The sequence below is a fragment of the Saimiri boliviensis genome, chromosome 9 (assembly GCF_048565385.1).
Source record: "Saimiri boliviensis isolate mSaiBol1 chromosome 9, mSaiBol1.pri, whole genome shotgun sequence".
NCBI classification, from domain to species: domain Eukaryota; kingdom Metazoa; phylum Chordata; class Mammalia; order Primates; family Cebidae; genus Saimiri; species Saimiri boliviensis.
The window spans coordinates 92,725,762-92,738,643 of NC_133457.1; the positions used below are offsets into that span (position 1 = coordinate 92,725,762).

The following is a 12,882-nucleotide window of genomic DNA, read 5'->3' on the forward strand; positions in this document are numbered from 1 at the left end:
TGAAATTCCAAAGAAAATGTCAACAGGGATTTGAAATTAGAAGAGTCAAAAGATAAGAAAAATCAAAACAAATCTGAAGTTTTAAATGACTATAGTACAATTCAATTCAAATGGGGAGCAGGGACAAAACTGTTCTATAAATGGAACTGCAACAACTGCTTACCATATAAAGACAATCAAATTAGGTCAATATAACAAATCATTCATAGAAATAAGTTACAGGTATATAAAAGATCAGAATGAAATACAGCAAAATTTTAAAATTTTGAGGAAGTAAAATATAGAAGAGTATCTTCACAAGGTCAGTACAGGAAAGGAATTTTAAAATACAACACAAAAAGGACAAGCCATAAAGGAAAAATAATAGTAATATTTACTATATATGGGTTTTCGTTTTTGGGTTTTTTTTTTAAGTGACAAGGTCTTTCTCTGTCATCCAGGCTAGAGTACAGTAGTGTGATCTTAGCTCACTGCAGCTCAAACTGCTGGGTTCAAGTGATCCCCCCACTTCAGCTTCCCAAATAGCTAAGACTACAGTTTATGTATTATCATGCCCTGCTAATTTTTAAAATTTTTTTATAGAGATGGGGTCACACTATGTTGCCCAGACTGGTCTCAAACTCCTGAGCTCAAGCAATCCTCTCACCTCAGCCTCCCACAAGTGCTGGGATTACAGTGTGAGTCATCATGCCTGGCCTCATTCATTTTTTTTAATGAATAAGAATGGTTATTAAACTGCTATGGAATCTGTGGATTCTATTCAATATATATTTTTAAAGTAATACCATATAATGGGGACTTTTTTCGGCAGCTCTATTTATGATATACCAGAAATCCTATCTCTGCAACTCTGTAAATTCCTTTTTTTGAAAAATATGTGTCAACTGCATGTCAACCTAAAAGTAAACAAGGAAGTAAAAAGAATTTCAGTTATTTCAGAGGTGCTTCAAAAGACTGAAGATCATTACCCTAGAGAAAAATCACACACATGCATAAAGACACAGGTAAAGAATGTTAATTAGGCAGGGCATGGTGGCTTACACCTATAATCCCACAACTTTGAGAGGCCGAGGCAGGCAAATTGCTTGAGGCCAGGAGTTAAAGACCAACCTGGGCAACAAGGTGAAGCCTGGCCTCTACTAAAAATAAAAAAATTAGCTGGGTGTGGTGGTGCATGCCTGTAGTCTCAGATAGTCCAGAGGCTGAGGTGGGAGGATCATCTAGCCTGAAGGTCAGGGCTGCAGTGAGCCGTGATTGCATCACTGCACTCTAGCCTGAGCGAAAGAGTAAGACCCCTGTCACAAAAAAAAAAAAAAAGGGACAAGAAAAAGAAAAAAATGCTAATTGTAGCACTATTTGTAACAGCAAAAATTGGAAAACTCTAAACATCCATCAGCAGGAAAATGGGAAAGTAAACTGGAATATTTCTGTAATGAATATTAACTATGAATCCACTAGAACTACATTTATCAAGAGATAAATCTCCAGCATATGTCATCTCAAGATTTTTAAATGCTACATATTTTTGAAAAAAGACATCATTTGCAGAAACATGCAAGAGAAATAATAAACGTCAGGCCGGGAGCGGTGGCTCAGGCTTGTAATCCCAGCACTTTGGGAGGCCGAGGCGGGTGGATCACAAGGTCAACATGGTGAAACCCCGTCTCTACTAAAAAAATACAAAAAATTAGCTGGGCATGGTGGCACGTGCCTGTAATCCCAGCTACTCAGGAGGCTGAGGCAGGAGAATTGCCTGAACCCAGGAGGCGGAGGTTGCGGTGAGCCGAGATCGTGCCATTGCACTCCAGCCTGGGTAACAAGAGCGAAACTCCGTCTCAAAAAAAAAAAAAAAAAAGAAATAATAAACGTCAACGTCACCATACTAGTTACCTCTGGGGAAAGGGTAAGGTGAACAGGATTAAGATAGGGTAACATGGCCGGGCGCAGTGGCTCAAGCCTGTAATCCCAGCACTTTGGGAGGCCGAGGCGGGTGGATCACGAGGTCGAGAGATCGAGACCATCCTGGTCAACATGGTGAAACCCCGTCTCTACTAAAAATACAAAAAATTAGCTGGGCATGGTGGCACATGCCTGTAATCCCAGCTACTCAGGAGGCTGAGGCAGGAGAATTGCCTGAACCCAGGAGGCGGAGGTTGCGGTGAGCCGAGGTTGCGCCATTGCACTCCAGCCTGGGTAATAAGAGCGAAACTCCGCCTCAAAAAAAAAAAAAAAAAAAAAAAAGATAGGGTAACATGGAGACCTTGGTCAGTATCTGTAACATTTTATTACTTAGAATAACATTAATATGAAGAAAATTCAGAAAAACCAGATTGCAGGTACAAAGATATTCCTTGCATCTCTTCCATTAGCTTGAAATATTTCATATTAATAGGAAGTTAAAGTTAGTTCAGAGACTGAACCAGCACCAAACATATGATCACTTTAAAGCAATGAGTTATACATTTTGTGAGTAGTGGTCAGTGTTTCTCAAAGAGTTGTCCAAATACTGTTCCAATTAAAAGACAGTCATGGCAACCACTATAAGAGAAACATAAGACACAATGATATTTAAATATAAATTATGGAAAGGAATAAAATGAATTTAATTCTTCAGACCTGTCTCCAGATCATTTTTGCCAAACCTTCTGATCAAAATCCTTATATTGATTGATATCTCCAGTACTTCAAAAACAGTGTTCAAAAGGGAAAATTAAGTGATAATTATAGCCAGCTTAACCTTTTCATTCAATTTAGAGAAAAAATATCCAAACAAGAAATGTGCTATTTGCAGAGAAATGCTTATAAATAGCTGAAAATCGTTGTCATTTTATCATTTAGAATCAAAACACACACAAAAAAAATTCTAAAAAATAATTGTGGAGAGAGATCCAAGATGGTCAATTAGGAGCAGCTCAGGATTGCAGCTCCCAGTGAAAGCATAGAGAGTGAGTAGACACCACATTTCCAGATGGATTTTTGTTGCCCACAGACCAAGAGATTCCCAGGCCGAGGAGCACCACAGGTCGCCAGCACGACTCTTTTGGCCGGCATGGCTGTTCTGCCAGCGCACCAGCGCGGTGGTTCTCAATACAAAACACACGGGACTGGGTGCCCTTTTAGCTGGCGAATGGAGCTCCGGGAAGGCAGAGTCGCCTATTCAGCTGATTAAAAAGGGGACTGAAACAGCAAGCCAGGCCAGGAGATTCCCAGGCAAAAAAGCACCACAAATCTCAGCACAACCATTTCAGCCGGTGCACTGGGTCACCGCACAGGAAATCACACAGCAGCTCTGAATGAACAACGGAGCCCAGAGCTCAGCACCTGAGCTTCTATAAAGGACAGACTGTCTCCTCAAGGAGCTCCCTGACCCATGTATACCCAAAGGGGCACCTCATAAAGGAGAGCTCAGATCAACATTTGGCGGGTATCCTTCTGGGACAAAGATAGCAGAAGAAGATACTGGTAGCAACCCTTAGTGTTCTGCAGCGGCTGCAGGTGATCCTCAGGCAAGTAGGGCCTCGAGTGGACCTCAGCAGTCCTAAAGCAGAGGGCCAGACTGTTAGAAGGAAAACTAAGAAACAGAAATAACTTCATTATCAACAAACTGGACATCCACTCAGAGACCCAATCTGAAAGTCAGCAACTACAAAGATGACAGGTGGATAAATCCACAAAGATGGGAAGACACCAGTGCAAAAAGGCCGAAAACACCCAAAACCAGAATCTCTCTCCTCCTACAAGGGATCACAACTCCTCATCAGCAAAGGAACAAGGCCTAATGGAGAATGAGTGTGATGAATTGACAGAATCAGGCTTCAGAAAGTGGTTAATAAGAAACTTCTGTGAGCTAAAAGAACCTGTTCTAACCCAATGCAAAGAAACTAAGAACACTGAAAAAACATTTGACGAAATGCTAACGAGAATAGACAACTTAGAGAGGAATATAAATGAACTGATCAAGCTGAAAAACACAACGTGAGAACTTCACGAAGCATGCATAAGTTTTAACAGTTGAATTGACCAAGCAGAAGAAAGGATATCAGAGGTTGAAGATCAACTCAATGAAGTAAAACAAGAAGGCAAGAGATCAAAGAAAAAAGGGTAAAAAGGAATGAACAAAGTTTCCAAGAAATATGGAACTATGTGAAAAGATCTAATCTACGTTTGATAGGTGTACCTGAATGTGACGAAGAGAATGAATCTAAACTGGAAAATATTCTTCAGGATATTATCCAGGAAAACTTCCCCAACCTACCAACGTAGGCCAACATTCAAGTCCAGGAAATACAGAGAACACCACAAAAATATTCCTCAAGAAGACCAACCCCAAGGCACATAATCGTCAGATTCACCAGGGTTGAAATGAAGAAGAAAATGCTAAGGGCAGCCAGAGAGAAAGGTCAGGTTACCCACAAAGAAAAGCCTATCAGACACACAGCAGATCTCTCAGCAGAAACCCTACAAGCCAGAAGAGAGTGGGGGCCAATATTCAACATCCTTAAAGAAAAGAACTTTCAACCCAGAATTTCATATCCAGCCAAACTAAGCTTCATAACTGAAGGAAAAATAGATTTGTGAACAAGCAACTACTCAGAGATTTCATCGTCACCAGGCCTGCTTTACAAGAGCTCCTGAAAGAAGCACTACACATAGAAAGGAACAACCAGTACCAGCCACTCTAAAAACATACCAAAGGTAAGGAGCACCAACATAATGAAGAATCTGCATCAGGCGTCCCCAAACTTTTTACACAGGGGGCCAGTTCACTGTCCCTCAGACTGTTGGAGGGCCGCCACATACTATGCTCCTCTCACTGACCACCAATGAAAGAGGTGCCCCTTCCTGAAGTGCGGCAGGGGGCCGGATAAATGGCCTCAGGGGGCCGCATGCAGCCCACGGGTCGTAGTTTGGGGACACCTGATCTGCATCAACTAATGGGCAAAACAGCCAGCTAGCTTTAAATGGCAGTATCAAATTCATACATATCAATATTAACCCTAAATGTAAATGGACTAAATGTCCCAATCAAAAGACACAGACTGGCAAATTGGACAAAAAGTGGCCCCATTCTTAAAAGGCTTCCAGATTAGTTGGGGAGATAGCAAATATGGTCAGGTAATTTTTAAATCAAAACTAGAGAAATCTGTAACTATAACATGGAATGAGAAAATTGGACTTTGAATGCATTAGGACTAAATGTTATAGTCTTATAAAATTCCTCTATTCCTACTGAAGATTAGCCATGAATTCTGATGTGGAAGAACTCATGACTTTAGCTAAGGCATCCTATTGTCTAGCAGAAGGAATAATAAAGGAAATGTTTGATGATCTGTGCCATCCAATAAGATAGCCACTAACTACATGTGGCTTTTGAGCCTCTGAAATGTGATTAGTGCAACTGAGAAATTAAATGTTTAATTTAATTTATATTAAATTAAAATAACCACACACAAAAAAAAGACAAGATACTCAGCATCATAGCTCATTAGGGAAGTGCCAAATAAAATCAAATTAAGACACTACTATACACCTTTTAGAATTGCTGAAATAAAACAACTGATAATACAACATGCTGGTGAATATATGGGACAACTGGAGCAAAACTCTAATGTTTCTGGTGGAAACAAAACAAGATAGTCACTTTAGAAAACAGTTTTCAAAATAAAAAGAAAATGAAATTTTTATTTTAGATTAGCCTGGCACAGAGGTGCATGGCTGTAGTCTCAGATACTTGGTAGGGTAGCCTGAGTTGGAAGGGTGGCTTGAGGTAAGGAGTTTGAGGCTGCACTGAGTTATGATTACATCACTGCATTCTAGCCTGGGCAACAGAGCAAGACTTCCGTTCTCTCTCCCTCTTTCTCTCCCTCTTTCTTTTCTTTCTTTCTTTCCTTCCTTCCTTTCTCTTTCTTTAAAATAAAATAAGTAATTGTGAAACCACAAATTCATGAATATCAAACATTAGTAGAGAAAAACTGATTTTAATAGCACAAAACACAATCAAATTCAATTTCTATTTTAATATACATTTTACCCCAAAATTTAATATCTTTTTTTTGGTCTACAATTCATGCTTTTCCTTACACAATTAAAGTACATAAAACAATATGCACCACATTTTAAATAGAGTAAGGTCAAATTTTCCTTTTTATATTTTGAATATTGTTATAAATTATATTTAAAATATACATTATAATCTTTATTAACAAATTACTTCTACTTTATTCAAAATTATCTTATCAAAAACTGGATATATATTTTTTAAAAGATTTTTAATTCCTAAGAGAGTCCACAAGATTATACATTTTTATGAAAGGATCTGTGAATTAAAAAATTTAGAAAACACAGATCAAGAGAGGTTACTTCTGTGACCCTTAATGGCAACTAACAGAATTCTAGCCCCTAATGTTTACTGGCATATTAGCAAACAAATCAGAAAATTCTTAGAATACAGAAAGGACCAAGAGAAATTAACTGGAAGATTATTTCAATTAATAATAGTATACTTTTATTTTTCTTTTCTTTTTATTTTTTTGAGATGGAGTTTCGCTCTTGTTACCAAGGCTGGAGGGCAATGGTGCGATCTTGGCTCACCTCAACCTCTGCCTCCTGGGTTCAGGCAGTTCTCCTGCCTCAGCCTCCTGAGTAGCTGGGATTACAGGCACGTGCCACCATGCCCAGCTAATTTTTTGTATTTTTAGTAGAGACGGGGTTTCACCATGTTGACCAGGATGGTCTCGATCTCTTGACCTCGTGATCCACCCGCCTCGGCCTCCCAAAGGGCTGGGATTACAGGCTTGAGCCACCGCGCCTGGCTTTATTTTTATTTTCTTGTTGTTGTTTGCATTTTTAGTAGAGACGGGGTTTCTCCATGTTGGTCAGGCTGGTCTCAAACTCCCGACCTGAGGTGATCCACCCACCTCGGCCTCCCAAAGTGCTCGGATTAGAGGCATGAGCCACTGCAACCAGTCAATAATTGTATACTTTTAATGTCAAATTATAAAAAATTAAATTAAATTTTAAAAAAGGAAATTCACCCATTACTAAAACTGACTTCTCTAAGTGAAAAATGGAAAATATCTAAATAGGTAAGCATGCAAATAAACAGCTAGAACTGAAGTCCACCCAAAATGTGAACTGAAGTCCACCCAAAATGTAAACTGAAAAAACAGAAAACTTAAGAATTAAAAATTTAAAGGGTCCAAACATGGTGGTTTTCATCTGTAATCCCAGCACTTTGGCAGGCCAAGATGAGAGGACTGCTTGAGCCCAGGAGTTTGAGATCAGCCTGGGCAACATAGTGAGACCGTGTCTCTACAAAATTTAAAAAACTAGTTAGGCATGGTGATGCACACCTGTAATTCTAACTACTCAGGAAGCTGAGGTGGGAAGATCACTTGAGCCCAGAGGCTCAAGGTGGTCTGGGCTGCAGTGAGCAGTGACTGCACCACTGTACTTCAGCATGGGTGACAGGGTAAGACCCTGTCTCAAACACTAGAAGATCAATGCACTAGCAGAAAAAGAAAAAAAAATTAGTATTTTAATTGGAAGGATAATATCAAACCATGGTCTCAGTGACAAAAGAAAAGCAGTTAAAGAGATAGGACATAAAGAAAATGAAAAGTGGAAAAAAAGCAAGACAAATATAAGAAAGCCATCATAAGAAGGAATTCACATTAATAATAATGGACCAGTTTGAAAGTATAGAAAGAAAAGGGAAAATGGAAGGAACCAAGTTACAAAATGAAGGATGAGTATAGTATATAGCATATAGATGGAAGTCACTTGCCAAAATGCATTTGGGAATTCACAGAAAACAATAGAGTATTATTTAAGTGGGAACCAAGTTTCATAATAGGTTAATGGTTGATAAATTTCCAGACACAAGTATTTCAAAAAGTACAACTACAGTTTCATTTCTGTTTTGGAAATATGATTGTGTTAAAAAGAAAAACCAATGTAAAATTTATGTTCAATCATAACAGTAGGTACTCACTTCTATATTTCCTAAGATTAAAATATCCAGCCGGGCACGGTGGCTCAAGCCTGTAATCCCAGCACTTTGGGATGCCGAGGCGGGTGGATCAAGAGGTCAAGAGATCGAGACCATCCTGGTCAACATGGTGAAACCTTGTCTCTACTAAAAATACAAAAAAAATTAGCTGGGCATGGTGGCACGTGCCTGTAATCCCAGCTACTCAGGAGGTTGAGGCAGGAGAATTGCCTGAACCCAGGAGGCGGAGGTTGCGGTGAGCCGAGATCGCGCCATTGCACTCCAGCCTGGGTAACAAGAGCGAAACTCCGTCTCAAAAAAAAAAAAAAAAAAAAAAAGAGATCAAGACCATCCTGGTCAACATGGTGAAACCCTGTCTCTACTAAAAATACAAAACATTAGCTGGGCATGGTGGCGCACGCCTGTAGTCCCAGCTTCTCGGGAGGCTGAGGCAGGAGAATTGCCTGAACCCAGGAGGCGGAGGTTGTGGTGAGCAGAGATCGCGCCATTGCACTCCAGCCTGGGTAACAAGAGCGAAACTCCGTCTCAAAAAAAAAAAAAAATTGAAATATCCTACAAATACATTGAATCATTTAATCATATTTATATGATCAAAACTGTTTTGATTATAAACATACTCTCCTTTTTCACCTATGTATACACCTGTCCTCTGTACTGTGGTAAATGAAAAGCATCTGTCTATCTTGGGAACCTTCCATACAGGTAAAGTCTATGGTAATTTGTTACAGAAGCCCTAGCAGACTAACGCTTGTCAGCTGGCCCTACTTCCCTCCCTCTGTATGTTAGGAATTTTTCTACTGTAAGTGGCAGGAAATCCAACTCTAACTGGCTTAAGAAAAACATGGACTGCAGTCCTTCATGAACCAAAAATTACACCTTCAGGCAAATCCTGATCCAGAGATTCAGAAAGTTATCAAATCTCCAGCTCCATTTCTCTGCCATCCTCCATCTTCCGGGAGTTGCTCCGACCTTAGGTGAATTTCTCTTACAATAGCAATGCTAACTATAACAGTTCTAGGCCTTATGGCCTCGCCACACAAAAAAGACGGCAACATATGTTAAACACCCACAGAAGAAAGGGATCTCCGATAAAAGACCTGAGATTCACTCTTACTGAGTCCATTTAAATCACATTCGCATTTCAAAACAATTGCACAACCAGAAACTGGAATGCCCTGAGGGCTTATCCTAAGTCAAGGAAGCACCCTGAAGCTGGAGTTTGTTGGGAAGGGAAGAAAAAAGGCTATTGTAACTTTACAATCTCACCCCGTTCCTTCCATTACACCCCTTCCAAGTTATGTTCCAACAACATGCATCTATCTACATTCAGTTCTCCAGGTGCTGTGGGTTCGGCTGTGTCCCCCAAAAAGATATGTGGAATTCCTAACCCTGTGACCACAGGCCCCTGTGAATGTGAATGTGACCTTATTTGGTAACAGGGCCTTGGCAGATGCAATAGTTATGATGATGTCATATTCGTACAACCAATATGACTGGTATCCTTAAGAGAAAAGACAGAGACACACAGGGATGGAGAGTATCAAGTGAGATTGAAGGGAGGAGGCGGAGACTAAAGTGATGCATCTACAAGCCAAAATGCCAAGGACTGCTGGCAACTCGGAAACGACAGGTAAGACATGGAACAGACTTTCTCTAAGTCTTCAGAGAGATCATGGCCCTGCCAATACCTTGATTTTAGGCTTCTAGGCTTCAGAACTATGAGAGAATAAATTTCTGTGGTTTTATGTCATGAGTTTATGGTACTTCACTGCAATAGCCCTAGGAAATTAATACTTTTTTTTTTTTAACTCGATGTTTATTTTCCATAAATCTTATATGTTGTTTAAGAGGCCACATAAGAACAGCTTAAGACCATTCAGTGGTTGTTACTACACATTCAGTGGCCTGAGCAGTGGCAGCTGCAGACCAGTCTTCTGTGGCAGGCTGGGCGCTCCAGTCTTCAGTAGGGAATTGCTGGATAGGCACAGAGGGCACCTTTACGCCTTCAAACCAGTCGGCAACCTCAGGCTGAGAGGCAGTGAACTCAGGAGCTGGAGCAGTCCATTCGCCCTGAAATTCCTCCTTGGTCACAGCCTTTTCAGCAGCAGTCTGCTCTTCTTTTTCAGTCTCTTCTGGATCTCTGTAGAAGTAGAGATCAGGCATGACCTCCCACGGGTGTTCACGGGAAATGGTGCCACGCATGCGCAAAACTTCCCAAGCCAGCATCCACCACATCAAACCCACTGAGTGAGCTCCCTTGTTGTTGCATGGGATAGCAATGTCCACATAGCACAGAGGAGAATGTGTGTTACACAGAGCAATGGTAGGTAGGTTAACATAAGACACCTCCGTGAGAGGCTGGTAGTCAGCCCTTGGGTCAGTAACCACAAGCAGCCGTGCCTCCCAGAAGGCTGCCTGGATCTGGTTGGTGAAGGTTCCAGGAGTAAAGCAGCCAGCAATTGGAGTGGCTCCTGTGGCAGCAGCAAACTTCAGCACGGCCCTCTGGCCAGTATTCCTGGAGGATATAACACTGACATCAGCAGGGTTTTCAATGGCAACAATGGCACGAGCTGCCAGTAGAAGCTTCTCCCGGGCCCTCTTCAGATTTATGATGTAGATGCCATCACTTTTCCTTTTATAGATATACTGTTCCATCTGGAAGTCAAGGTTGGTGCCACCTAAATGGGTTCCTGCTGCCAGGAACTTAAGGACATCCTCCTCCTTCATTTGCAGGACATCAAGGGCTCCGGACATTGTGAAAGTTTCCCTTTAAGTTATGACGGGATCCAGAACAACGCCGTTGGGAGACAACGCCGTTGGGAGCCCTCGGCAAGTAGCACGGAAAGGTAGGAAATTAATATATTAAGTATGATAATACATGATTGTTTGCCTTTGCACATCAATTCTTCATTCCTTCTGGAATGTCTTTCTTCCCCAGATTGTCTACTCACACTGAACTTCTCAGATCTGCCCAAATGTCCTCTTTTCTGTGATGTCTTCCACCAGAACCCCCAAAGAAAGTAGTCTATCACATCTTAGTCCAGCACCATATATTTCCTGTATTTTTGTTATGAAATTCTAATTGCTATGCACATAGCTGTCTTCCTTTCATAGCTGTAAGTTCTCTGACAACTAAACCAAATAAGGAAGTACAAAGATAAAGACTATTTTTTTTCAATGAGGATAAGAAGGTTGGTGTTATACATGGCTCAATATGAAATGACAATAAAACATCCCAGCAAAGATGCCCACAAAATAGCATAAGACAGAGAAGTTCAGGAGTAATAGATGACATACATGGCAGTCATGTGGGTAAGATGACTTTTTTCTTTTTTGAGATGGGGTTTCAGCATGTTGGCCAGGCTGATCTCAAACTCCTGACCTCAGGTGATCCGCCCACCACTTTGGCCTCCCAGAGTCCTGGGATTACAGGTGTGAGCCACCATTCCTAGCCAGTAAAGGTGACTTTTTAAAAAGTCATAAGGCCGGGCACGGTGGCTCACGCCTGTAATCCCAGCACTTTGGGAGGCCGAAGGGGGTGGATCATGAGGTCAACAGATCGAGACCATCCTGGTCAACATGGTGAAACCCCGTCTCTACTAAAAATACAAAAAATTAGCTGGGCATGGTGGCACGTGCCTGTAGTCCCAGCTACTCAGGAGGCTGAGGCAGGAGAATTGCCTGAACCCAGGAGGCGGAGGTTGCGATGAGCCGAGATCGCGTCATTGCACTCCAGCCTGGGTAACAAGAGTGAAACTCCATCTCAAAAAAAAAAAAAAAAAAAAAAAAAGTAAATTACAGAATTTCATTCCTTCATTCAACAGATATTTACTGCTCACTATGCTCCAGACCCCTGCCCTCAGGAAACTTATATTGTACTGGGGAAAACAGACAAGATTAAACTGGACTTGTGAACATAAATTTAGGGCTTGAGGTTAACATCACTTAGTAATCACTATAAAAAAAAAAAAAAAAAAAAAAAAAAAAAAGGCCAGGCGCAGTGGCTCAAGCCTGTAATCCCAGCACTTTGGGAGGACGAGGCGAATGGATCACAAGGTCAAGAGATTGAGACCATCCTGGTCAACGTGGTGAAACCCCGTCTCCACTAAAAATACAAAAAATTAGCTGGGCATGGTGGCACGTGCCTGTAATCCCAGCTACTCAGGAGGCTGAGGCAGGAGAATTGCTTGAACCCAGGAGGCAGAGGTTGCGGTGAGCCAAGGTTGCGCCATTGCACTCCAGCCTGGGTAACAACAGTGAAACTCCATCTCAAAAAAAAAAAAAAAAAGTCATAAGAAGTAAATTACGCCGGGCGCGGTGGCTCAAGCCTGTAATCCCAGCACTTTGGGAGGCCGAGGCGGGTGGATCACGAGGTCAAGAGATCGAGACCATCCTGGTCAACATGGTGAAACCCCGTCTCTACTAAAAATACAAAAATTAGCTGGGCATGGTGGCACGTGCCTGTAATCCCAGCTACTCAGGAGGCGAAGGCAGGAGAATTGCTTGAACCCAGGAGGCGGAGGTTGCGATGAGCCGAGATCGCGCCATTGCACTCCAGCCTGGGTAACAAGAGTGAAACTCCATCTCAAAAAAAAAAAAAAAAAAAAGAAGTAAATTACAGAATTTCATTCCTTCATTCAACAGATATTTACTGCTCACTATGCTCCAGACCCCTGCCCTCAGGAAACTTATATTGTACTGGGGAAAACAGACAAGATTAAACTGGACTTGTGAACATAAATTTAGGGCTTGAGGTTAACATCACTTAGTAATCACTATAAAAAAAAAAAAAAAAAAAAAAAAAAAAGGCCAGGCGCAGTGGCTCAAGCCTGTAATCCCAGCACTTTGGGAGGACGAGGCGAATGGATCAC

At 41.4% G+C, this 12,882-nt stretch overlaps 2 protein-coding genes across 4 annotated transcripts in view; both read right to left on the bottom strand.

The window, feature by feature from the left end:
• The window catches only part of ATRN (attractin), a 165,142-nt gene that overhangs the window by 144,971 nt on the left and 7,289 nt on the right, over nt 1-12,882 (bottom strand). The gene's annotated exons all lie outside the window — the stretch shown is intronic.
• Nucleotides 8,363-11,459, bottom strand: LOC101031024 (small ribosomal subunit protein uS2-like). The gene has a single exon (XM_074406313.1). The coding sequence runs from the start codon at nt 10,763-10,765 to the stop codon at nt 9,878-9,880; it is 888 nt and encodes a 295-aa protein (XP_074262414.1). The 5' UTR covers nt 10,766-11,459; the 3' UTR covers nt 8,363-9,877.